This window comes from Hydractinia symbiolongicarpus, chromosome 3, assembly GCF_029227915.1.
Source record: "Hydractinia symbiolongicarpus strain clone_291-10 chromosome 3, HSymV2.1, whole genome shotgun sequence".
In the NCBI taxonomy this organism is placed as follows: domain Eukaryota; kingdom Metazoa; phylum Cnidaria; class Hydrozoa; order Anthoathecata; family Hydractiniidae; genus Hydractinia; species Hydractinia symbiolongicarpus.
The window spans coordinates 23,409,523-23,437,107 of NC_079877.1; the positions used below are offsets into that span (position 1 = coordinate 23,409,523).

The window sequence follows — 27,585 nt, forward strand, 5'->3', positions numbered from 1 at the left end:
GGTACAATTAGCTTAATGGCTTTGCCTGATTTTTAGTTTACCTAGACTCTCATGCTCCCTTTTCACTTTTCATACTTGCCCGACAAGTTTACTTAACGATAAAGATATTACTCTTCTTTTTTTTTTCGTAAATTTATCATGGACTGAAATGTATCTCTCTTCCATAAACCTCCCTCAACGATCTCGTATTTTTATTATAGCCTTTCCTTTACCACATTTTGACCTATGCTCCTCTATTTCTATAAATGTAAAAAAGAGTAAATCTTTCAGGTATTTGTATTTCCTCAATTTTCGTCATTATTTTGCAAACCATTTTCACTTTTTGATCTACATCATCATAGTCCGTAGACTATGACATCATGCAGTAGTTTTTCTTAAATGGTCACATTTGTACGGTTTCTTCTGCATTACTTGCCATGTTTACCATGCGAATATACCGGCTCGCCTTGTTTTCGAATTTAAAAAAATAATCTCAGGACTTTTGTATAAAAAAATTTGCGTCAGCCGGGAATCGAACCCGGATCTATTGCTTGGAAGGCAACAATGCTAACCTTTACACCACCGACGCTGTGGACAACGGATTACACAGTTATTTTATACAAACTGTTATATTTTCATTGTAAACAAAAACATTCATAATTGCTTTATACTTTGTGTCCATTGAAAGCGTTTTTAACAAGTATATGATTATATTAAATATTATATTATATTAAATTAAAACCTTTAATTTTTTTTATATCTTTTGCCTAATAATTTTTATTCTACGCAATGTTGTTTTACAAGCAAAACAGGTCTTCCATTAGTCAAAAAGTTTACAAGGCTCCATTCTACACTAAAAACATTCAGGATGAGCTACAGTAGCAGTAATTCACTGAAATGTGTACACTACGATATCAATAAAGAATAAGCAAAAAAATGAATAAATAAATTGATAAAAAATTACTTCCTTGCTTTGTATGTTTACTCATTTTGTTACATTCAAAAACGGCTTAAAACATTTTTATGTTCACAAAATAAAACACTCGGCTTTTCGGAAGTACAGTGGAAGCTATAAACAAAATATGCATCCTTTTAACATCCGTCAACACCTGTATGAACTTTTCTACAACTTTAAACCTAATAATAATAATAATAATAAAAACGTTATTGATGAGGTGGTGCTAATAAACTTTAATAAATGTTGGTATAAAATAAAAAAATGTCAAAAAAATCTTGCGTCAGCCGGGAATCGAACCCGGATCTATTGCTTGGAAGGCAACAATGCTAACCTTTACACCACCGACGCTGTGCTGTTTACTAAATCTTTTGGGTACATATTTATACAAAGTGTTATTGTCTGAAGAAATTACTGCATAATTACACATTACGATCTTTTAAAATCTTCTTGTTACGATGTAATTGCTTATTGTTTACAATCCTCAAAATTTTCTATTTGTAAGTAATAGTTATTATTATTTTTTTTTAATAAAGTAAAACAATAAGTTGTTTTTGAAGAGAATCTCCGTTAGTCAAAAAAAACAAACAAACAAATATATACAATGCTAACAAAGCTATATGACATTATATCTGAGAAAATTATTTAATGAAATTTAAAAGAAAAACATTGGTTATTTCTTTTGTCATTTTAGGAACGTCCTTGCACAAGTTTGGAATATATAAAAGCTAGAAGTGTTTCAATGTAAAACATTTTAAAGTCCAATATTTTATCAAAAGTAATTTTCCGTTTGACGTCCGTTGCAAGAATACAACACCGTAAGAGAGAGAGAGAAAGAGAGAAAGAAAGAAAGAAAGAAAAAAAGAGAGAGAAAAAGAGAGAAGGATTTAGTTCTGTTAAATACCTCCTTAGTTTTCTTTGTTTATCTTCTTAGACATAAACCCAAAAAAACTACTTTTGTTTGAAGTCATCAAAGTGGGAAAACTGATGTTAGTTATGCCTGTTACAAATATTGTTAGCGAACAATGTTTTTTAGCTTTGAATCACATAAAAACTCACCTTCGAGTTACAACCACTGATACACGGATGAGTAATCTGACGGTATCGCATATTCACAAATCACATGCTGATCATATGAAGAAGCTAACAAATTTTTTTTATTTTAAAAAGAGAAGTCGTTCAGGAATATGCGGATCCTCCCCATAGATCACTATTATAAAAAACACTGATTGTGGCAGCACATTTTAAAAGTTCAAATGGGATGCAAACTTTTTAAAAAGTACCAGCACCCTTAAAATTTCTAATGTTCTTATAATTTTTTATATTATTGTAGTCGTGTAACGTAAATATGTATCTCTTTCTGCCATTTGGTTTTGATGGAAATTTTTATCTAAATTTTGCCTATCTAAATGCCAATTAAACAATGCAGCTTTCTAAATTGCAAAAATATCGAAACATTCATCGTGATTTTTCACATAGAGCCATGAGATCGTTGACATCTTGAAGGGCGTTATCCGCCAATCTAGAGATGTGAAAATTGAAAATTCGCCATTCGGCGCCCACCATGGGGGCGCTATTCTGACCCAACTTAGAACACGGCCCGTCTTAAGACGGGATTGACCATCTTTGGACATGGTGGCCCATCTTTTGACATGCTGCTGTGTCAATTGACGGACCAGGACCAATTGCGTTAAAAATGTTTGCATACTTCAAGACCTTGTATTTAACGTAAACTAACTACAATAAAGTGAAAAAACTGAACTGCTGCAACTTTCTCCGAGGTATTGTTGTATATGGCTAGCTGAGATTAAATAGAGTTATGCATTTCAAGATTGTTGTGGGTAGCAAAAGCAACACTGCAACTCGTGTAAGACCATATCTGCGAATGCATTTTAAAAAGCAGTTAGAGACTTCCTTGTTGAATTATCGGAGATGTTTGTGTGCATAATGACTAGCTAAATAATTATGACTCAGATACCAAAATATAACATTTAGCTGGGTGTAATTTCATATTATATATATTCACAGGTGGCAGTATAGCTAAGCTGTTGTTAAAGCTATTTTGCTATGTTTATTTTCAATATAATCTTTGATGGAATTATTGCAACTTGATCTATCACGTAACCTGAGAGCGAGAATCGTTTTGCTGGGGCATCCATGATTGAAATATTTTGTTATATATTCAAGAAACAGAGAGATTGACTATGATTTTAAAGAAATATTATAAGTTAATATATATTTTATGTTATGAGTGAGTCCTTAAGCTCCCATTTGAGCTACAGAAATCTTTTTTGAATTTCTTTCCCAACTGAACAACAGCATTATGTGGGGATCAAACCCACAACCACCTGGAAATGAGTTGTACGCTCTACCGACTGTGCTACTAATATTTGTGAATTTATGTCTGTGTTTGTTCAATTTTTAAGGGAAAAAATTATGACATTGTATTTGTGTTGCTCATTACTTTAGCTATATTTGTAATAGATTATATTTAGAGAATTCATGATTTATTTTCCTCCGTATATTTTTTGTTTTCTTTTGTCCTCTCCTAAAGACACTATTGTGCATTTGTCCACAGTTGGGCCAGACCTGTCTTCAATTTTTTAAAAATTTGAATCAGTGTGTTTCCCATGTTACAAGGCTTAAATTTAGTCTGGGAGTCTTCAAACTGACCCATGTTGTGGCTGTTTCTAAAAAGTGCTTCTAGAAAGTGGGCCTGTCCCATCCTATGACACAGGCTTAAAAGCATGGGAATTGTTTGTCAATAGTTAGGCCTGTCCAATCTTGTGACACATTTTCTAAAATTGCAGACTTAGGCTAAACGATTGTCTGCCTTAGAGGACAATCATTTGGTTTTGGTCTGTTTCATCAACGAATCCCTGTGCATTCCAGCTTATCTATATGTTTATTCGTCATTTTGATACATATAAAAGAATAGTTCCAAGTTATGCATTGTTGATGCTCGGTGATGTTGTATGTGGTTACAATTTTTATTTTTAGTTGTTATTTCTTTGTTTACTCTTATCCTTATTATCTTCTTCTTTGCAAAATCTATATAAAGATGCTTCTTGTTTTGGAATCAATTAAAAGAACACATTATCTTAAAATGGTTATCAACATTTTAAAGAATGCTAATTTCCAAAACATGATTGGACGAAAAATATTACTTAGACAAAAAAACTTACACATACAACTTCTGTGGGAGTAAAGAAGGGTTAAAATTTGCTCACTTCCCTGTTTTTGTTGTTGTTGTGTTTTATTATTTTTTATCTTCTGCAGATACTATTTTAGCCCCGAAACCTTCCCTCTTGCCTTTTGGGCAGATGGTCAAATACACAAAATTTGATTGTCGATAAGAATGAAGTTGTGGGAAGAGTTCTCGCTAAAATGATAAGCCGATCACCAGCTGCGTGTTATTTTTCAATTATTCTTTCAATCTAAAAGTAAATAACAAATCAGATACGACTTGGACAGAAAAAAATGTGGACGGATAAGAAAGATTATCATATATAGTAATATTAAACGTAAGTGATAAGGAGGTTTTTGCGCCTTCTGGTATGTACTTTGTATTTTCGTTTCATTTGATTGTTTTTCTCTGTAAATACTGCCATGGCAGTTGGTAAGAACAGGTAAGTGATGAAAACTAAATGCATAAAAGCCATACTCGACCCCAGAGCTTGGATGAGAATGCGCAAAAGCAATATATTTGCTAGAAAGTTCATGTAACTAAGTCCAAAGAATGGCTTTGATTAAAATGCATTTGGTTTATAACCACCAATACAGGGATAACTCTCTTACCATACAATTTATTCCGTACTCAAAGTTGTTATGGTGCTTTATAATTTTGTGTAATTCTTTAACAGAATCCAGATTTGTATCTACTTTCCTCACACCATGTCACTATGTCATCATTTTTTTGATTTATAATCTGTCGGTACAAGATTGCGTGTCATTGCTTGGTAAGGGATCGTTGTTGCTAACCCCATTTCTACCGGAGCGATGCTAATTAAGAACCGCCTTGTACATTTTCAGTTGTCATTGAAGTCCTTTTTCTGCTGTGCTAAGTTTTTATAACTTTTACTATTATTTGTCTATCAGAATGTGAACGGACAAAATTTTAAAAATATTGGCGGTTTGACCGCAGTCATTACTTAATCATTAATGGTCATGCGACATATAGACAGGAAATTGCCAATAATCTGTTTTCTTAACGTTGTCATCACATGTACCTCTTTATTATGTTAGTACTTGACAACATAACATATAATTTTGTTCAAAATCAAAATTAATTTAAATTTTTTTGGATCATTTTTATTTTTAAATTTGATGTGCGATTATATAAGGAAGAAACGAAAAAGTAACAGCTGATTTTTTCGGGGAATCTCCATACCTTTATTAAAGAACGAATTACTCAGGCGACATCTATTTCTCTCAATATAAAAGCAAAATTGTGGACACAGGCAAGCGACCACGATGCGGGACAGCGCTATTTAAAAGGAAATTGGAAACACTGTCTATGTTTGTTTTGTTTGTTCACTCAGAAGTTAAATATATTTATATTTATGTTTATGCTTCAGATCACGTGACTATGTCTATTGTTTTATTGAGAGATCACCGCTGCTGACATTAGTATACTGAGACCTTCATTGCTATATATCACCACGTATTATCTTTATGTGACTTGTTTATTTCAATTTATGTCAACTTTCATGCCACAAAAAAAATACAGAGCCAAAGTATAGGTTATGGAGCAAAGCGAATACTCTAATCAATATAGAAATTGCGAAGCAGCATGTTGCTTCTGCGGTCACGAACCCATGTAGAAATAAGATTAAAGTTGAACAAACAAAAAAACATTTACTTGCGCTTTTTGACTTGCATTAGGAATTTTACTAATGAATTAGACAGCATATAACATAAACCAAAACCAAAACGGTTTTTCAAAATGCTAACGGCAACATAAATTTATTAGGATAAATAGCATTGTGGGGAATACGCACGAGGGACGATAATCTTAGAACCAGAAGATCCATGAGTTCCTCCACGGAATATTGACTAGTGTCTTATATTGATATCGACATTCTGTCTCCTCTAGATGCTTTTAAGGGCAAGTTCCTGTCACTTTTTCTGCAAGCTTATGATCTTTTCGAAACACTTGTAATAACCCTTTAGCATGTGCTTTTTTGTACGTGGGAGAAGGGGAGGCAGGACATAAAGTGCCCTTGGCCATTACTTCCCACATAGTTATAGTCAGGACTAGAACTTGGTACAATTGTAGATAAAGGGAAGGAAGTAGCTTAATTTTTTTCTTGTTGACAGCACTTACTGTGTGACGTCTCATCAATTTTCAAATCTGGAAAATGCTAATACTTACGAAAATCTCGTTTAGAAACGTTCGGCATTTCACCATTTTATTTTGATTTTCTGATAGTAGTAAAAATGAGTTCGAGTTTTTACAAAACAAAATGGATAAATCATGAATTAGAATCTTAAATTTCGGGAAAAAAGGTTTCTACAGGTAGAAAAACTTGGCCGAAATGTGTAAATTTATGCTCATGAGATCAGAATTTACAGCATTTCCGTCTTATTCAGCTTACTATGGTGGTTTTAAGCAATGTCTAATAACTTGTGACGTCATTAACGGGTGCAGAAAGTTTTTTTGGAACAGATGTCCGTCATAAAAATAATGAAAACATTAGTCACAAATTTTAACAATTCAGCACGTAATCCAGGAGATATATAAATTTGAAATTTGCCGCAAGCACAACCACCCCATACCAATTAGAGTTAAACACCAAAAAATAATGTACATTTTTTATTTTGATCCCTTAGTAGAAAGACATTTTACCATACTCTCGATATTACGAACACTCAATACAACGGGCATCTCGATTTTGCGAGCTCAATTCTGTCTTTCGTACTACTTAAGAAAAATATTTGATTCAAGAAACTCACGGCTTTGCGAATTATTTTCCGTATTCATTCATACTGATAGAGTAATGCGGACCTACCTTGTAATTTGTAATCTCAAGGTCATAAACAGATGACTGATAATTTTTTCAGATGTCTTCTGGTAGAAAATTGGTACGCAAGTTAATGCAAAATAAACTTTGTGTGGATTCAGCTGCCTTTACTTACTTAGATGGAATCCCCCCCCCCCAAAAAAAAATATTTTAATACCTAAAATGTTTTATTAAAAGTGATTTATATTCTTAGGGAAGAAAGAATATTGTTTTGGTTTTTCATCTTTGCAAGGCTATTTTTCTTTTGGCCCCCTTAAAATACTCTTTTCAATGCGGAACGATTCCTCTTTAGGTCCAGGGGATAAAACTGACTTTTGCGTGATTAATTGCAGACGTCAGCAAGAAACAGCAGTGCGACTCTAAAATTCTAAAATGTATGTTATGAACATATTGGTACCATCTTTGCATCAAAATTGGACGAAGAAAAACCTTTTTTTAACAAGAAGGCAATAAATGTTTGAGAAAAACAAAAAATAAACGAAAAATATATTTAAGCTTGCTTTATGGTTAATTAGTAATAAAACCATGCGTTTACTTCACCTAGAAGAATCATTGTGCAAAGTTTTGCAACATAATTCATGTAATTTTCCAATCTTTTAAGACATCAGAAAAATCAAAAAGTTTCAAACTTGAAGATGTGTTTCTTATATCAGAAACTTGAGCAAAACGTCAAAATTTGTTCTAGAACTGAAGTAAATGGAGCACAACAGGCATAGTTACAAGATCAATCTGATGCTTTTTTAACTTCTATCGATGTCACGCAGCAAGCGTTGACATAATGGAAAAGTCTTTGGGAGATTAGAGCCTCATTATTCCTATAATCTTATGAACAAATTATAACCACACGTGAACAAGATATATCTACCTTTTGTGTTGGTTATTTTGTAGCTTTTCAAACGTATTTAGCAAGTTTTTTGATCTTGTACGTAAATAATTTCAACAGATTCCATTGAATTGTTCGTTAAGTTATTAATTATTTGCTTGCGGGGACAAACGTTTAAAAGATTGTTTAATTTGATTTGTGAAACTAACCGATAAGCATAGAATATTTATAAACAAGATGAAAAGATTTGTGGAAGAAGCGATTACTTCATTTTCTTTAAATCGTCCCATGAGTGGGAAATGTCAAATCGTAAATATTCATAGAACTAGTATTGAATTATGGCAAGGCTTTTAATTAAGGTTAGTAAAAGAAACACTTTATTCTTGCAAAACTAACGTATTAAGCTTTTTGCTAGTTTTTGTTTTAAGCTTTCCGTAAACCAAGTTATTCGATGGGGGTATACAAAGGGGGGTATTAGGGGGTATGAAACTTGATGATACCCTAAAAAAGGCTGGTATGAGTATATACAAATGCAACCGGTGGATGGATTCAGGGACTTGCTGCCGTGTTTTTTAATATACTGGTATTTACATAACGAAGCATATGCACTCTTTCTTTTATAAAGATAGTGTTTTTTTCGTTTCAACATGAATATTCCAAACTTTTTGGCAAACTTAATCCTGATATATTATTCTTAGCATATTCTTAGCACAGTTAAGATTGAAAGGTCTTAGAATGCAAACTGGTGTTAAAATATCACCCCTAAGATCTTGTATTTTAGGCAGCCTAATTCAGAGAGACGGACAACTAGATTTTGTTGTTGTTTTTTGCTTATTTTAAAACAATTTAAAAATCCAAACAAAATTTCAAGATGAGCACCATTAGCGCATACTTAACTTTTTATCTATTTTCACCTTGAATATTCTTATAGAGTATATTCTTATTAAAACAAACGTGTACTTGGTGCGAAGATGCTGCAGGTTCACAGTTATTCATTTAAAGAAAGATAAAAAGTGATGGGTGCAGTTTTAAGGATATACGTAGTGTTTTTTATCTATAAAAATGTCATTTTTTACACATTTTTTTCTCAAGAGGTCCCGAGGATTAATTCAAAAACCTACGTTGAACAATATTAGTACGTGGAAAATGTGTAGTTTTTTTGTATACTGTATAAGAAACACACTAACAAACCGTTATTAAGATCAGTGTGTCTTTTTCTTAATGTTGCCTGTATAGTGTTGGATTGAAAAAATTCGTTTATTAAGTCCATTAAGTTTGGTGATAAAAAACAAATTTTCTTAACCGTATTACTGCAGTTAAAGTTTTTTAAATTTTTTTCTTCGTTCTAGCTTTACCGAGTTGCTTCTCCCATTCTTCGTATGAATTAACAACGCAATGAGAGAACACGAGATAAGGGAATTCTAAAGGACACGAACACTGATAAACCATTTTGATAGAACTTAAATTGCGAAAAATAATACTAAACTGACAAACCTTGAGCGCATAGAAATTTTAAAAAAAGGTTGCTAAAAAATGAAATCACAATACGTAAAAATAAACCCAGTTAAGCCAATTATAAAAAAAACGTGTTTATACAAACTTCCTAACTTTCAATGTTAAATTATTAATCAGAATTATTAATATATCGGCACACTTTTAAGAAATGTGCAAAGCAATGTCGTCCCTAGATCTACCCAACCTCAAAATTAGAATGCGATGTACAATATTCTTGGGAACGAGATGAAAAGATCTTTCATCTTTTTAATTGCTGTTTACGAATACCTTTTCCTGCTTTTATAGTTTCCATGAGTACCAAAATAGTTGTTTTGTTTCTTTTCTTATACTATATATCCTAGTTAATAGCTTATATTTTTAATTTAGCGAAAATAAAAATAAAATAAAAATATAAAAGGACAAGTATTTTTTTATAGGAATTTTAACACAACGAGAGCATCAAGTGAATACACAGACAGCTAGTAAAGCATATGGGATGGCTTCCAACTCATCCCTCCTAATCAATATTTCTGCATCATCATTGGAACCACTCGATCGCAGTGATTTTGCTCTTATTGCAGCGTTTTCAATAATCTTCATCATTGGTGTTATTGGTAATATCTTAGTACTGTATGTGTTTAAATTTCGAACTAAAAAAAGGTTATCGACGATGGAAAGATTAATTTTAAAGTTAGCTATAGTTGATTTGCTTGGAAGTATATTCAACCCTGCGTTGTTTGTGTACTGGCAGATTACGCAAAACAGAGCATGGCATTTCGGGACAGTAGGGTGCAAAATATTTCCCACAATTCTTAATGTCACCGACAGTGTTTCCATTGGCATAATTGTAATCATAGCATTGGATCGGTGCCGTGTCATTTGCAACCCGTTCATACGCGGATATTCAACAATGCAAATCAACGGGGCTTTACTGGTTGTACTATGTACAGCTGTATTCCTGGAAATACCACGTTTAATTCACGCTGAAGTTATTCCAGGTTTAACCTGTTACGTTCCAGAGTCAAACAAACCTTCATACGCGTATCCAGCACTTCTATCATTACTTCTACGCGATGTTTCCTGTTCTGTAATTTTCGTTGTGATATTTCACCGAATGTATCACGCACTGTACGACCCTGACGTAATCAGATTATTAGGGGACCAAAGCCAAATAAAAAAGCGAAAGGCTTATGTACTACTTGTGGTAATCACTATCGTATTTACGGTACTCGTTTACCCTCGAGATATATTGCATATTGTTTTTCTTATTATTTCTCTTTCGCCGTATGATATGGCACCGTCGAAAGCTATACTTGACCTGAACACGGTATTAAAAATCTTAAGAGCGGTTAACAGTATTATTAACGTGTTTATCTATGCAAGGTTGCACGGAAAGTTCCGAAAAAGTTTAAAAACCATGCAAACATCACTGAACAGACGACGACAGGCTGCCATTAAAAAAATCAACCACAACCACATAATTCTCAGTGGACTGGGAACATTAGAGACAAACGACGTGCTCGAGGATAATTTATGCCAGAATGGTCACAGCGTATTTGATAGTTATCACTCACACAATAAAAACAATACATCTTCAGCTGAATAAAATATTATTTTTAGATTCTATTATTTCGCTGTTTTATGTCTCAGATCAAATCGCAGGGCGAAATATATAAAAGATTTTAATCAGAGGGAGGCGATATGGATAATAGTGTTTTAAAAGCATTATCACACAGTCAGTGTGCTACCTTTAAGATAGTTGGCTTGTTGATATAACTCTTTGTAGTAACAATAATCTGCGAAAGAGTGCGTTTTTAATTTTTTGTAAGATATTAAGGTCCCTTCTTTATTATTAGTAATTAAAAACTGTTCAATAAGCTCTCATCGGTTAAATTAATTTTGAGCTCTTTTGGTTAGCAGAGTCCCTACCCTCTCCCTTTCACTTTTTTATTACAGACATCCTAATTCGTGAAATATAATATCTTCCCTTAAGATAACGCTTTAGAACTCGAAACTTGAACCATAACTGTATTTTATCAACAAGAATCTTTCTGGAATTTCCATGCTCGTGATCAACTCAATTTCCCCGATATTTTCCTAATTTTAGCGGCAAAATGAGGTTTTGAAGTGCTTTTTAGCATTTTGTTATTTAAAATATGCAAAAACCGAAAATTAGCTTCTTGAATTTTTAGCGGACAGTGATTTCATGGTTGTGATGATATCATAGTAAGTGAAGACAAATTCGTTACTACAAATTTTTCCTTTATGCTAGCCTAGTTAACTAAACTTTCTTCTTCGAGTTGATAAAATGAGTTCCTCTCAAACACAAGCTTAGACGCAAAAGAATGACTCAACGGAAACGCTGAGTTTAAATTGAAAAATGTGACTAATCGCTCCTGAGGCCATTTTAATTTATCTGTGAGTTATTTACCAAGCTTGGCCGCATCTTTCTCTGGTAAAAACTTTATAGTTTAATAATGTTTGTTAGGGTAAGTGAAACCACTCGCTCGAACTTTAGAACAATAAAACAATAGAACAATAGAACAATAGAATTAGCCAATCAAAAAAACGCGGCCAGATTCTGGCCGCAGAAAAATCGTTTGAGACCCAGAGTAATTTTTCCCACCCTAACTACTCCGATTTCCCGGTGGTAAGAAAAATTATGCTGGGTCTCCTGGCTACCTTTATGGGTAATCCAAATTAACTTAATGTATGGAGAGGGTTAGATGTGTGAAAAACGCAGGACAGAATTGGTATAAGGTCATAGTAACGGTATTTCCTCGCGCGATATAAACAAACCATTATGAATAATATACTCATTTAAAGATGTGTCATTTTGAGTTTCGCTGATTTAACTATTTTTTCTAACGATTAGTCATTATGACATCAATATGAACTTTATGAAGATTAAATAAAATCTTCCAAGATATGATATTTTCACGCCGTTTTATACCCTGAATATGTCACCAAATATATCAAAGAAAAGACTTTTACCTTTATTGTAAAAATTGTTCTAATAGCGTCTGTAGGAGATATTTTTAATTTTGATTGGGTTGGGTCATTTGTACAGGCGCGGCGCCACAATTTCCAAATTGGGGGGAGGGGGATTTTGAGATGTTAGTGACAATCAACGAGCAAAGCGAGTTGCCGAAACAGCTTGGTACCAAGATAATGGCGATGAACTTCGGAAAATACAATGTTGGGGGTGAGGAAAGCCTTTAACCCTGTATCATTAAACATTAAAACTGTAGAGTGGATGAAAAAGTCACTGAGTGGTTCCTATAAACTTCAAATTCTTACATTTTAAGTTTGATAACCTTCAAGATAAGAAATGTAAGAAGATGCACGGTATAGAATAGCAAAATAATAACATATCTTAATTATTTAAAAATTGTTATATTCGGTGTTAATCAAAATTATTATTTTAACATTTAACATAATATAAACAATTCGCCCTCTGTTATGAAAAAGAGACAGCAGGCATTGGTAACGAGGTTGTATATGTTCTTTATAAAAACCTAGTTTATGTAAATCTAGTTTTTCGAAAGTTGAAAACATTCCAAAAGCGTACTCGGCATAAAATTTCCTTTATGGATTTTAAAAAAAGTGCATTTGAGTCTTAAATTCATAAGGGACTGTTTGCCGGGAAGAGACGTTTGCCGAGGCGATTTTGTCCCGCCTTTTTAAACAAAATTGTCGGGTTGATTTTTTTTTAATAAAAAATTAAGAAAGTCTCTCATTACTTTGACTTTTATTAATGTTATTTCGCCGAAGAATTTACATTTTTTCGTAAAAATAAATGCAAAACTATAGCTACTATATTGTAAAATCTAGAAATATATGGTTGCATATCCTTAAATGCAGGCAGAGTAGTTAAAAATGACAGGAACAAGAAAAAGACTGCAGTACTCTCATCACCAAGCCCCTAAACCTTCTATAAAAGGTTAGCAAGGAAGATACGGATGTCGTGCGATTTAGCTGTTTTTTAACTAGCTCAAAGTGGTATCCCGTTAGCGGGGACGGAACGAAATTGTCCTAGGACAAAAAAATTCCATGAAAACACAAAGTGACTATTATTATAATTATTGGTGAAGCCCCTGCTGTAAATTTGAAAGAACACATCAGCTGAGGCAGATTGTTGTTAGATTATTGAGAAGTAAAGAAACACTTTGAAGAGTTTTAATGAAAACACCAAAAGTAAAAAATTAAGTTCTAACGCGAGGGTACGCGCGCACGTTGAGGATTTTGCTACCGGACAATTATTGATCACTTAGGAGAAATTGCGTTACTTTTCTTTTCATGTCTTTTTTATGCAGAGGGTAAAAAACACTCATATTTGTATTTTCAATACATGATTCGTTGAAGCAATTTGTTTTCCTCTAAAATCTCCGCTAGTTTCGTCTGACATGTTGTTGTTCAATAAGGTATGGTTGTAAATTTTAAGCGGGTAAATAAAATATCAAAAACCAGTTTGGACTTAAAGAGCGAAAGACAAAATCATATCAACCAGCCATTTTTGAAATAACAAGGAAAAAAAGCAGTCGAACTACTTTTAAGATGACCTTAAAGTGCTTAAAAGGATCAACTGCGAGAAAAATAAAGTCAAATATCAGGCCAAACAAAAACTCGCCTATAATTATATAACATTTGTTATAAAAGGAGAGAATAAATAAAAAATTAAAGTCCAACTAATAAGGGTATCCTTTTCATTCGAAAACTCTTGTAAGTTATGGTAGATATCACAAAAGTTGAGAAGAGGATGCGTTTTTAGTCAATCTAGAATTTAAAATTTTCCGGCACGTCAGTTTGCAGCTATTATGGGGTCTAATACAGTGATTATCAGCTATTCTCTTAGTATTTTATCTGTTGTAGCAAGTTTTTCCTTTTTTTCAAAATCAGTTATTGAAATACTGGAAGAAATCCTTTCATCATAATTAAAGTTTGATGAAATATAAAACTTCTTTGTAGAAAGAAAATAAAAAATAGGGGCGGAATTATTTGTCCGAGTAAGGATGTTAAAAGTCAACCTCGTTCCTAGGACATTTGCTTTGGTAATAACAACTCAGGGCCCACAAGACATTGAGGACGAGGTTAGTTTGAAATAAGAAGTTTCTAAGATAAAAAGTTCATTGTTTTACTTTTTCACAGTTGAGACTATTTGCTTAATTTCTTTTATTTCGTCCAGCAGCAACAAGCTTTGATGGCACTTCTTAAATCTCTGTTTACCGTAACATACACGATTCCATCAAAAATAGAATTGATATCTGCGAAGCAGATCAACCATGAAAATATATAGGGGGAAACGTGATCGTTAGAGACAAGATTTTTAAATTTAACAGCCACTGCAGGCGACCACATAACAGAATACGTCAGAACGTACGAGAAGCATACGTAGAATTGTTTGATTTCCTTTAACTGTCGCCTCTTTGTCTTTAGATCAGCGCTTAGAGCGTCAGATCTTGTGGATACATTAGTTTCTAAAAAAATAAAGTAATAAAAGAAGTAAAAATCTATTTTGTTTGCGCGCGAAAGAAAAAAAGTCATGTCACGGAAACACAAAATGAGATATATAAAGGAAGGGAAACCCCGTAGATTTTTTCACGTGTTGGCGACTAGTATTTAAAAAACGGTTGAAAAAATGTCATTGTTCCGACAGTTTTAATCCATATAATAATTCCTATTATTGACTTTCATACAACGCAGTCTGGGCACGAGTAAAGCGCTTGTAGGGACAAATTTTTCATAATGGTAGCGCAACAACAAGAAAACAACAACATTAACAGAAAATTTAACTTCGGTGCTTGCCTATGGAGGTATAAAAGTTCTTTTGTAAAATAACTTTTATACCTCCCCGCTTTACTATTATAACACTAAAATTAAAGAAGGGTATTCTTTAATGGTTTATGGACTGTATTCTATCCAAAAGACAAAAAATACAAGGTTATTAAATGACTAAAGACTGTTGATTCCGTCTCAGATTAGCCTATCTAAAAGTCGAGTGTCCATCGTGTTAAACCAAAAAGAAATGTTATTGTTGGCACCAGACTGCTAATTTTTATTGTTATCTTCAAAAATATTGTCACCAATAGTTACTACCACTATATTTTATAACAAAGCAAGTGCACTTGTTTAACTAGCTAACTAAATAGCTGACGAAATGTAGGTGTAGTTTAAGCTAGTTAGCCTGGCAAGTGCATGGACGAGGAAAACAACACTTTAAATACTTTTCTTATACTATCATTATGTTAGCTGTTAGTTGCATCACCTTAACCCTAAATTTACAAAAAATAAATAAAATCTATCATCTACAAATTTCTACCACAAAGTTTTTCATTTTTTCTCCACAATAAAGTTTTCGTTATTTAACAATACCGATTAGATAGATCATCTTTAAGGTAATTATTGTATAAGTTCCCAATATAAAAAAAAAATAATTCTCGCAAAAACTCTAAAATTGCCCTATTATCCAAAATTTAATATTGCGTATTTAAATTGCTTACAAATCTAGTATTAACAGGAAGATGGTAGGTCGAACTTTTCTGACTGAGATAGGTTAAGGTTTGAAAGAAATCATAGCAAAATTACATGAATGTAAAAAGATGTTCTTTTTATATTTATTTACAAGAATTTATTTTAGCGAATAATTTGTTATCACATGACTGACTCTTAAAATTTGTTGTGAACTTGTGAACTGAAGAAAAAAATCTAAGAAAATCAGGAAAACTTCTCTCTGTAAAAATTACTTTTCTTAAAGTTCACCTTCATCTTAATTAAAAATTCAAATTTAAAACCCAAAAGAATTGACCATGATCTGTTAGACGCATTTATCAATATATCTATATTCCAATATGTTGATCAGTTCTTTATACATTATCTGAAAAGATGTCTTTGATTCCATGTCTTTGCCTGCATCAAAACAACTAAATTATAGTAGCTATAATGGATGTTTGAATGTTTTTACTAATTCGCTTTTCATCCAATGACTTGTAGGGACAAATTTTTAGCTTGTTTTTTTTGACTCGATAGCCTAGTCAAGTTTCTCGGTTACTTTCACACAAAGAATTATTTGTGTCATACGGAGAAAGGCCAAGAAATGTGTAAACTTAAGTTGCGTTTTTCCTTCTTTGCTTTTTATACTAACGTTCAACTTTTATATAACGTGTTGAAATGGTGCTGCTAGACTTTTCTGTGGTATATTAACTTTATTAAAAGAAGAACAACTTACAATTATTAACTTTTACAAAGCTTCAAGTTGGATGATGGTAAAAAGGGTATTCTTATGACATACTGCTAGATATTACACATCTTTTCCTTATAATCAACCTTCATGGTATGAATTATATGTAGCTAGATGGCTGGAAACTACCATATATGTACAATGTAATGTATGTTCGCTATGGTTACAACAAGGACAACCAAAAAGAATTAGTGCTAGCTAGCATACTGTTGCAAAAGTAGAAGAAATGGATAATCAAATATTAAGCTGAAAGAATCAAGATATGAATAATTAGCAAAGAATATTTTTAAATTCGGACGAAAAGTTATTAAAAATGCCACAGCTGCATATGTAGCTTATACTGTCCTTCTTATGTGATTATCTAAAAGCGAATATTTAATCCCGTCAACAACATAACTTTAAAAATAAATTTAATAAAAATGTGGTTGAATAGGAAGTCATCGGAATTGAATTGAATTGGTAAAAACATTCAAACATCCATATATATAGCTACTATAATTTTGTTGTTTTGATGTGGACAAAGTGGTGGATGCCGACAAAGACATGGAAGACATATTTTCAGACAATGTACCAGGAGCTGATAGAATGTAGATACATTAATAAATGCTATTTCTAAATTCGTCTAACAGATTTATTGTTAATTCCACTGGGTTTAAAATTGAATTTTAGAAGTTTTAATTTTTTATTCAACTTTTTCTGGCTAACTTTTTTCTTTTTTTGAGGAAAAGATTTTGAGGATGAAGGTAATCTTTAACAGATGGATTTTTACAGAGAGAAGTCATGATAGGTTTTTTTCTTTAGTTCACAAGTTCACAACAAATTTTAAGAGTCAGTCTTTACAAATTCTTCCGCTGAAATAAAATTTTGTGAATAACTACAAAGAGAACATTTTCCTATATTTATGTAATTTTGTTACGATTTCTATCCAACCTTATTCTATCCCTGTTAGAAAAGTTTGACCTACCATCCCCCTTTTAATACTAGACCAATTGTGGAGTTTTTTTCGAGAATTAATTTTTTTTATATCAGGTATCTATTTTTAACTAAAAGACTATATGTATATGTCAAATGTTGATGAAGATTTTCGCAAAAACAGTTTTGCTGATGCCGAAGATTTATTAATTTTAGTGAAAGAAAAATCAGTAATGCAAATAACGAAAACTTGTGGATAAAAAATAAAAAACTTTCTGGTAAAAATTTATGGATGTTGGATTTTATTTATTTTTTTTAAATTTAGGGTTAAGGTAGATGTAACTAACAGCTAACATAATGATAATATAAGAAAAGTATTAACAGTGATGCTTCCCTTGTACCTGCGCACTGGCCAGACCAACTAAAGCTAACTGGCTTAAACTACACCAATCTTTCGTCAGCTATTTAGCTAGCTAGTTCACTAACTGCACTTGCTTTGTTTTGAAGTATAGTGGTAATAACTATTAAGGACAAAATTTTTTAAAGATAACAATTAAAAATTTGGTGCCAACAATAACATTTCTTTCTGGTTTAACAGGTTGGACACTTGACTTTTAGCTAGGCTAATTTTAAGACGGAATTAACAGTCTTTAGTTATTAATAACCTTTAATTTTGTGTCTTTTGAATAGAATACAGCCCATAAGCCATTAAAAAATACCCTTCTTTAATTTTAGTGTTATAGTAGTAAAGCAAGAAGGTGTAAAAGTTATTTTGTACCTACATGGGTAAGCCACAACCTAAACTTACTGTTAATGTTGTTGTTTCTTTCTTGTTGCGCTACCATTACGAAAAAATTGTCCCTGCAAGCGCTTCACTAGTGCCCAGACTGCGCTGTATGAAAGTCGGTTCTTGAGTCTAGAAACCTTGAGACTGACTATTCCTCTAAAATGTGTTGTTACGAAAGGGGGGCACTATGCCTTATTCGCATTAATTTAATTTATAATATATTTAACAATTAAAGCTATTGCAGACTTGGTAAAAGATAAATATAATGCTCTAACCGGTAGAATCTGCTTTGCCCAGAGAAGACGATAATTTGTGTATATTTTGCAATTGCCTCCTGGCTATCCCAAAAAGCACCATGTTGGTTGTTGTCAAGGTAAACATCACGGAAAGTGTGATCGCCACGAAAAATATTGTAACGGTTGCGTCCTCGTGGACATGGTATTTATCATTCTGCATTGTATAAAAGTAAACAGCAGTACCAAAGGTTAAAACGGTGGCAAAACAAATCTTGTAGTTTTCCCTGCGCCAATGAGTATATCGGTAAGGATAACGTATGGAACAAAAGCGATCTAATGTGATTGCTACCAATCCAAGTTTAATGTGAAAGTATGCAGAGGGAGCAAACCATTCCAGATTTACAAACAAACCAACCAATCTAGAATACGCTAAAATTACGTAGCCAAAGGACAAGTAAAAAAACCATTTGTTTGATCTCACTTTTCGCAATTTCTTGATTCGTAATAGGGATGTAATAATCAGTTGGTGTAGAGTTAAGACAAGAGAAGATACTATAATGCTACCTATGTCATAAGATTCTATCATGTTTAAACGCATTTCGCTTTTGATATAACTGGTTTTCCGTATAAAATATGAATCTCTCATGAAATTAAAAATAATCAAAAAGTAATAAGACAGAAACAAAAAGAAAAACAATTATTATTTATATTTATTGGTACCAATTCTTTGCTATTTTAGGTGCAAGATATTTTTTAATAATTTTCATTATCGTGTCTCGGTATTATTTTATTATAGCAATATAATTAATTAATATCCCCTGCTATTAAATCCAATTTTCTTTTTTAATAGTGAATTGACGAAATATCAAAATTGAAATTATATTGTTTTCTTTATAAAAAAACAGCGCGCAAAATTCAAAGTAAAATAACGAAAAACAATGAGAAATTAAAACTTCAAAATAAAAAATTAAAAATCCTTATGCATTTCAGAATTTTCGCAGAGCAATAAAACGTGCAGGTCTGATCAGTTAGGGCGTAATTAATACAGTCAGTGCAACAGGAATAGTTATATTCCTGCCTTTTTCTGCAATTTCTTATAATTTTTTACAAACATTTGTTTTCTAATAAGCAGTGGGGTTAATATGGCTGAGAACTTTAGTTTTAGAACGCAATTTAACATTTTGTTTAACATTATTTGCGCCAAGCTTTTTTAACTCCTCTCTCATTATTTTTGTAATAACTTCTAAAGTATACCGTTTGAGGTGTTGAGCTTTGGAGACTTTTCGTCTTTTTTTAGTTAGCTTCAGAATAATCAAAAAATTTCGATCTGAAATCACGTCTGTTGCCATGGTAACTCATCGGTGGTCGGATTTTCACAGCAAACAAAAAACTAATATGTTTAAAATTTCAGACACATAAAAATAAAATAAATTAAAGTAACTGTTTCCTGATTTCTTTTAAAGCTGAAGTCGCAATAAAGTTTTTTGAAAATGACGTTCGCCTATACTCATGTGCGACACGGTGTACCTGTACAAAGCGCTTAGTCCAGTGTAAACAAAAGGCTGTTTCGTGTTTTTGTCGTTTAATGTAACGTTTCCACAAAATAAAATTATATCAAATATATAATTGTTTTTGCTATGACGGGATAACGAGTTGTAATCTGTGTAATTCACTACATTCTAGACACCTGTACTAAAGCGCTTTGCCTGAATGTGAGGCACAGTTGGCGGGTTTTATTAATCACTCATAGGGTTTTCAACGCCGGGTAACACACTTACTCGCGGCTTAATCCTGCGCTTCAACAGAATGTATTCTGTGTTTTGTAAACCAAAGCTGCAATACAGTTTTTTGAAAAGGGTATTAAGCCTAAACTCATGGGCGACACGGTTTATCTAAACTAAGCACTCAGCCCGATTAATTATTTTAACTTTCACAGACACTTATTCAGCAAAATAAAATAATATTGACCGATTGTTTTTGCTATGATGGTGTAACAACGGTTTGTAAACTCTCTTTTTATTTCAGCTTTTTTGTTGTGGAAAGTTATTTTTTGTAGAGATGTTACAGTCGCAACACTACAATGGTATATGCGCTTCACTTGATTTACGACATACTGTATAGCCGTACTAAAAGCTCTCCACCTGTCCGTGTCGCATATCGGTTCTTATTAAGCGCTCCTTAGGGCGCTTAACAACAGTTACTTTTGGCGTAATCCAGCGTTTCGACGCCGGGTTTCCTGGCTAGTCTAATAGATAATAGTTTTGTTTTGTTGTTTTGTTTCTGAAATGCAGATCAGAATTTTTGAATTATCAGGGCCAGAAAATTTTATTTTGAAGAACATTTTATGACATCATTTTTGATCCCTATGACGTAATCAAATTATTTTTTATACCTGGAAGGAGTTTGTACTAAAACATTCTAAAACTGTGCTAAATTCTATCACTTAATCATAAATGGTTTAGAATTTATGACGCGTGGGCTCTTTGTACCCCCTTCCTTAAGGATTACAAGGGCCAAAAAAGTTCAGGCATAATAGAAATTAAAGTGGCTTTGCGTGAATAAACGAAACTAGGCGTTGCTTATTTAATCTAACATTGTTTTGAAACGTTGGACATAGGTTACAAGTTAGGATACTCGGGAAACTTAAGGACAGCTTCCAAAAAATGATTTTACAAAGCGCACCAACCTGACTTATAATTAAACCTCCTGGTTTATTTCATTCGTTCATGGAAGGATTGATTTTTGAAAAAAGGCTGTTTAAATTTTTTGTTGGTTGTATTTTCGTCGGTATAGCCTCCCTTTGGTGATTTTGCTTATTTTTTTTAATTTAAAAAAGTCCATTTGAATAACTCCGCGATTAACTATAAACGGTTTTTTTTTTAGGTCGTCGACATATTATCTGTAGATTAAAAAATTTCCGATGACTCTGCATACCCCCAAGTGGTGCGAAGTGTAAAATACGGCGTTTTTATTAATTTTCCGTCATTTTCAGTACTTTGACGTCATTTTCATTATGGTGTTGGATTTTTTCCCCGTCATATAAAAAAGACGCGCAAAAACTGCGGGAAAAAAACAACGTAAAAATGGTAGCTTCAGCGGGAAATTTTTGTGGAATATAGCAAAAACCATTGTGTAAAAACGAAAAATAATATCATAGCGAACGTTTGTTTTTGAATGCGCTTTTATGATGCAAGCTAAGGCATTAAATGGAATAAAGAATATAGGTCATTATCACTGTGACTTGCGTTAATAGCGATTTCTCCTATTGTAACTAAACAAAATCTTATTTTAAGAGAAATTCCAAGGAACTTAATACATTTCTATTAAAAAGAAAAAGTGAAATAGTAAAAGAAGGAAAAAAACCTACATGAAAAAATTCAAATAAAAGTATGATAGGTGAATATTTTTTAATTTTAATCATTCACCTGTAACATTTCTCTATTCAGGAAATAGTTTTTTTTTGTTATTATTTAAATGTCGCATTTTTTAAATAAGAATTTAAACAATATATAGCTACATTGTTATACGTAAAAATTAAAATTATAATCCGCAAAAATGAAATTATCCATTATCGTAAGAGCTAAGCAATCAACGTACCATGATAAAGTAACAACACAACGCAAAAAATGTCAAGAAATAAAGTTGATGTAAATCATTATTGATTTAACTAAAAATTGTGAAGATTATTTTACATAAAATATATCAAGAAGTTGTTTCTAACCAAATCAAGACATATATAGATGCAAAGATGCTAACCCTACTAATATGCTTTGCGGGTGTAATTCTTAGAATAGGGACTCCGTGAGACGGAACCTTGGTTGGCGGCGAGGTAAAAAGTACATATTTGAGACTTCTAGATTGGCGGAAAGCACCTTTCCCATGCCCATCTCTCAAAATCTTGCTGTCACACAGTTTGTGAATTTAGTAAGTCTTCTATCTATCGATGCAAGGTCAATACAGAGGAAGCGAAGTCAGTTTGAATCAGCGCAGTAAGAGTGGAGAGAACAAAAACACTCACACCCTCACAAGTTCCTGGGGACCAGCATCTTAGGGAAACCTTAGACTTTCTAATCGTAACTTCGACCAAATTTTATTCTGAATGCAGGCAAATCTATCTATAAATTTTCAGTCGGGTGAGAATACCGTGATTGTGGGTGTCACTCACTCGATGCAGGTAAGTTCAAATATCTGTAGATGACAAAACAATCTAGAAAAAACGACATAGTCCAGATCGAAACAAATGAAATTTTAATCAGAATGGTCTACTTGAAGAAGTGTTAGGAATGGATATTGGTAGAAGGTTATCTTCATGTATATATTGCCATTTATTTTATTGTCCAATTTTGAACAGAAAAATAACTAGTGTAACATATTGATTTATTTCTTATTGCAGATAAATTACTCCCATTTGGCTTAAGAAAACATATACATGGAAATATATATGTACTGGAAATACAGTTGTTAAAGACTTAATAGTGTTCATTTATCAAAACTTAGTGTTAATTCATGCAAATTTACTCGAAAACATGAAAAGTTTGCAGATGAATACCTAAAAATAAAAAATAATTGATAATGTATAGTGCCAACATTGCTTCTTGTCCACAAATCTAAATAATTTAGAGCAATTTATTCCTTTTTTTCTGGACAAAGTAGTTTTTCTTCAATATGACTTACACGCTTTATACTTCGCCCGTCATGATCAGAGGTCTGAGAAGATAAGTGATTGTTAACATTAGCAGTGTTTTGATACAGAAAAGTTAGAACATTGCGTCGATTCAAACTGCTAAATACTATCATATTATAATTACAAAATACGTAATGGGTAATGGAAATATTGACTGTATTTATCACGAAAATGCATTATAATTAAACAAAAAAGACTAACCAGCTACACTTTTTCTTTATATAAAAATGTCTAAATGACAGGTCTGCTTCACCAGTTAATCGCCTCTCCTGAAAGGCCAGCACTATAGTTGGTGTGGCTGCACAAATCGTGAATTTTGATTTTCCTTTCCACGCTTGTTCACTCAAAACATAAGGACGGCGAATTCCTTACATCATTTTTCGATTTTTTAATAATGAAAACAAATTTCCGTTCTGATTTTATCCTAAACTAACCGTGGATGTGTATAATATGGCCTTGGTTTTGGGATAAGCTTTTGAAAAGTTTTGTTCTTCACTTTTGTGTTGCTAAAATTATACATTTCCAGGCACTTGTAATTTCTTAGAGCTATGCATACACTTGGAATAAATATATTAAGGTCATGTAGTAGCTAGCTACCACTCATAGCCCGTATGATTTTGCAAGAATCTTGTTACTAGCTAGCTAATTACAGCTTTTGTTTATATTCAATTCTAGTTGACATATCTTTCGCTCCGGAGGTTTTCAAACATATTATGACCAAAGGGGGGATAAGGGAGGATTCCACCGTTCCCTCCCCTCAATAACACACTTATAGTACGTCAGAAAAGAAACAAAATGGTAGCAATAAATTTTTTTCTTATGTCACTACTTTTTGTATGACGTCTTCGAAATCTTGAAAATTTCTCAAAATACCGCTATCTACTGAAAATTTAATTACTTTAGTTCTAGAGAGAATATTCACACAGTTTCTGGAAGCCGAATAAAAAGTAAAGAACTTATACAAAAGGCCCGAAATTCCGGGTTTTTTTCGATTTTCGCGTAAAATTCGAAGAAATCGGGAAATTCGATGAATGCCGCCGTCCAAAACAAACAGAAGAATTATTACAAGAGATCTTATATTTTCCCAATTATAAGGACTTTTTAGAGATATTAAGGGGTAGTTTTGAGTTATAGCCAATATCAAAACCTCTGTGACATATGGGGCCAAAATTTGGCGCGCAGGTGTCTTATAGATATTGAAACTCAGTAAGTATGATAGCCATCAAACATAGCGTAAGGGAGTTATTGCAAAAACTTCAGAAGGAGGGAGTGGGGGGGGGGGAATCCGCTCTTCCCACCCCATTGATCAAATAGGGTTAATATCGTGTTATTGTTGCTTATCTATATTTTTATAGGTACTTACTGTTACGATTACCTAGCTAAAGTGAAAGGACGCAGGAGCAAATACGTTTTCAGTCTGTGGTAAATTTTCGAATGGTTGTGTTTGTTGTAAAATTGAACGAGCAATTTGTTAAAATTAACTAGAATTTAAAAAAGAAATTTAAGAGAATTCACATTACTGGTTTTTTAAAGACATTGTCGATGATGATTCGAGAGTAGTGTTTAGATTTATTTTATCCTTGCCTAAAAAACTCAAGATTTGAGACAATGGAAGCTTTCGATGCGTAATATGTTGCTTTGACAAAACGTATTGAGGGTATTACTTCCATATTTCGTAGCATACTTGTTTTCAGAGACTGAATAAATTGATCTATTCTATCGTACTGTCAAAAAACTTAAATCAAATATTTCAAAACTAGGATTTCGTTCAGACGTTTTACTGCGTTCTAATTTCACGAAACATAGTTTACTTTTTCTATATTTTAGCCTGTCGCTACAGAAAAATCGAGCCCGCTCACGTTATCAAACAAGCCAATAAAAACGTCAGATAAAAAGAAGATGGTATTCTGACAGTTGCCATAGAACTCAAAGTTTGGATTATGTTTCGAATAAACCCAGGGTACTAGTTCAAATAAATACAGTATCCAATAAAAAAATAAGAAATCATTATTCACATATAGATTGGAAGTTAGTTCGGAACTATCCGGATAAATGTTATCAAAAAATTGATTTTACACTATCTATGTACTGTAGATATATTAATTTCGCTGATCATTAAATTAAATTAATTAAATTAACGAGTAGTTACTATGTCTGCTGTGAAAACATCGTAAGATATTTTTAGAAGAAAAAGAGATAAGCACTGAGTAAAGCTGTGGCTATAAATAAGACTGACTTGCTGACATAATTCGGCACATTTGAAATCGCATTTACATGTATGATTGTATAAGTTTCACTATATATCACGTGATTTAATGTGATGGTCACATTGAATGTCATATGAAATATGATTGTATCGATAAGACTTGAAGTTCTTTTTTTTATAGAAGTGTTTGTTTCACTAAGAAACCCGCGCCGCCGTGTAGGAAGAACTACTATTTTAATTTTAATTTCAATTTTTTTTCCCTTTTTTTTAAATTAGAATTTTTGTTATCTCACTGATGAACCACATCTTTTAAAACAAGGTGCAAGCACCAACACAGCGGGGACGATTCCAATAGATATGATGCGAGCAGTCTTGATCTTTGGTGCAATAGGGTGTTCTTGCCAAGAAGGCGCCATAGTAGTACGTACCAACATAACACCATTCGCCAGAAGTCTATTAAAAACAATGAGCATTATTACAAACATTTTCGTAGACAAGTAGAGAAGTTGATACCTACAATCTTGGATAAAAATATGGAGACAAAGGCATTATTTCCTCATTATTCAGATATGGTCAATGGTATTAAATAGTTAATTTTCTGCAGACTGCTTTGAAAAGTTGCTAATTACACTCTCTAGCACGCGCACACACCGAAATAATTCACCAAAAAGATTTCAAAATTCGTAAAAAATGGCCTTGTTAACGTCAGCAACAATTAGCACAGTTTAAAAATTTGGACTTGCCAAGTAAACCAGGTCCTAAGTCCACTCCGAACATTGAAAAGTAAAATTTAACAAGTTTAAAATGTGTGAATTTAATATAGAAATGACCTACGCAATTACTTGTGGTGGCGAACTTCGAAATTCGCTGTCTTGTCTCAACATACTGTAGCATAGGTAAATAGCCGAAGTTAGAAACTTTAATTAAACTTTAAAATAAAACTTTTTTAAACGCACAGCAGGGCCCGGAATATTAGATTGCCTACTTATTTAGCAAGAAAGTACATGTTTACCATAAGTTTCTGTCATTCTTCTAAGGAAAACAGAACGTAGTAACTTACCCAGGATGCACCGCAATAACTCCAACATTTATGGTAATAGCACCCATAGCCAAATTTTTGACCACCCACCCATTTGTATGATGTGGCACTTATAATGGTATTTCCAAGCAAACATAAAAGTATCGATATTACCACAAACGACTTCATCCTTTTTCAAAGTAAATTGATATTTATTTGTTAGTTTTGATACAGGTTCCTTCAGAGAATAGGAACGTTAATTCCTATAAATCTACTAGCCCACGTGTATATCTTACCTGCTTGAGAGAATGTCTTGACCGTCTGTCAAAATTGAATTTGCTGCTTATAAAGCTTTATGGGACATTCCTTTGTTTATCAGAATTATGGTAATGCCCTTTTTATCTTATCTAGGTCAAACTTAAAAAAGATGTTTTGCATCATAGTAAACCTTTTCGGAATAGCTCGAACAAATTTAGCGTCGGTCTGGTCATAATATTCAATTAGTAGTTTTAGATAATTTTGAATAAAAAATGATCCGATTATTGCAGCATGACATTTACTGATCAAATATTTATTTTATCAAAGGTACCTTGCGCTTGACTGACGGTAAGTGAATATGTAGGAAATGCAAGCCAACGGGGAGTTAATATATCCATTCTATATTTAGAAATACCTAAACGCTTTGTTCTATTTATTTTTCAGGCAAATGAAGCCATTTGAGTGTTTTTCTGGCCGCAGCTACCAGCGCGCTTAAAAGTTGGCGAGCAATGTGGGCCCTGAAAGGGATACTAGTCGGTCATGATGTTGCACTTTGAAATACAAACCGCCAGGTCAAAAATATAAATTGAGCGTCAATGTTAATGTACGTGAAGAAAACGCTTGCAGGCAAAAACAGCTATCCGTAGCTTGAGATAAAATAGTGAGAGAATTTATATCCTGGATCATTTAAGATTTAGGCTCTTCTAATTTTGTTTTTATTTTTCGCGAAAATCTGATAATACCTTTTTTATCCATGTTCAAAATAATTCTTCAAGCGTTATTTATCTGTGTCAAATGCCCAGAAATTTTTTGAAATTTTTTGACATTATTTATGCGTAAATTTATTATCTACTTTGGTTTGCTCCTGGGTCCAGGGTCCTAGGTCTTAGATTTTGATACTAAATCCTGGGTTCTGGTTCTGGGTTACAGATCTTGAGTTCTGGTCTTAAGTCTTGATCCTCCCATATAACTC

The 27,585-nt window shown here is 32.8% G+C and overlaps 3 protein-coding genes and 2 non-coding genes across 5 annotated transcripts in view; 1 reads left to right on the forward strand and 4 right to left on the reverse strand.

Moving 5' to 3' along the window:
• LOC130636319 (ubiquitin-associated domain-containing protein 2-like) overlaps positions 1-27,585 on the reverse strand; it is a 67,634-nt gene that overhangs the window by 38,460 nt on the left and 1,589 nt on the right. The window lies entirely within an intron of this gene.
• Positions 497-568, reverse strand: Trnag-ucc (transfer RNA glycine (anticodon UCC)). Its single transcript has one exon. It is a non-coding gene; the product is annotated as a tRNA-Gly (tRNA).
• Trnag-ucc (transfer RNA glycine (anticodon UCC)) lies at positions 1,214-1,285 on the reverse strand. Its single transcript has one exon. It is a non-coding gene; the product is annotated as a tRNA-Gly (tRNA).
• Positions 7,988-13,179, forward strand: LOC130636318 (prolactin-releasing peptide receptor-like). Its single transcript, XM_057445997.1, has 2 exons — positions 7,988-8,139; positions 9,712-13,179. The coding sequence occupies exon 2, from the start codon at positions 9,771-9,773 to the stop codon at positions 10,878-10,880; it is 1,110 nt and encodes a 369-aa protein (XP_057301980.1). The 5' UTR covers positions 7,988-8,139; positions 9,712-9,770; the 3' UTR covers positions 10,881-13,179.
• On the reverse strand, positions 14,083-19,235 carry LOC130636320 (uncharacterized). Its single transcript, XM_057445999.1, has 2 exons — positions 18,486-19,235; positions 14,083-14,751 (listed from the first exon to the last, which is right to left on the reverse strand). The coding sequence occupies exons 1-2, from the start codon at positions 19,090-19,092 to the stop codon at positions 14,447-14,449; spliced, it is 912 nt and encodes a 303-aa protein (XP_057301982.1). The 5' UTR covers positions 19,093-19,235; the 3' UTR covers positions 14,083-14,446.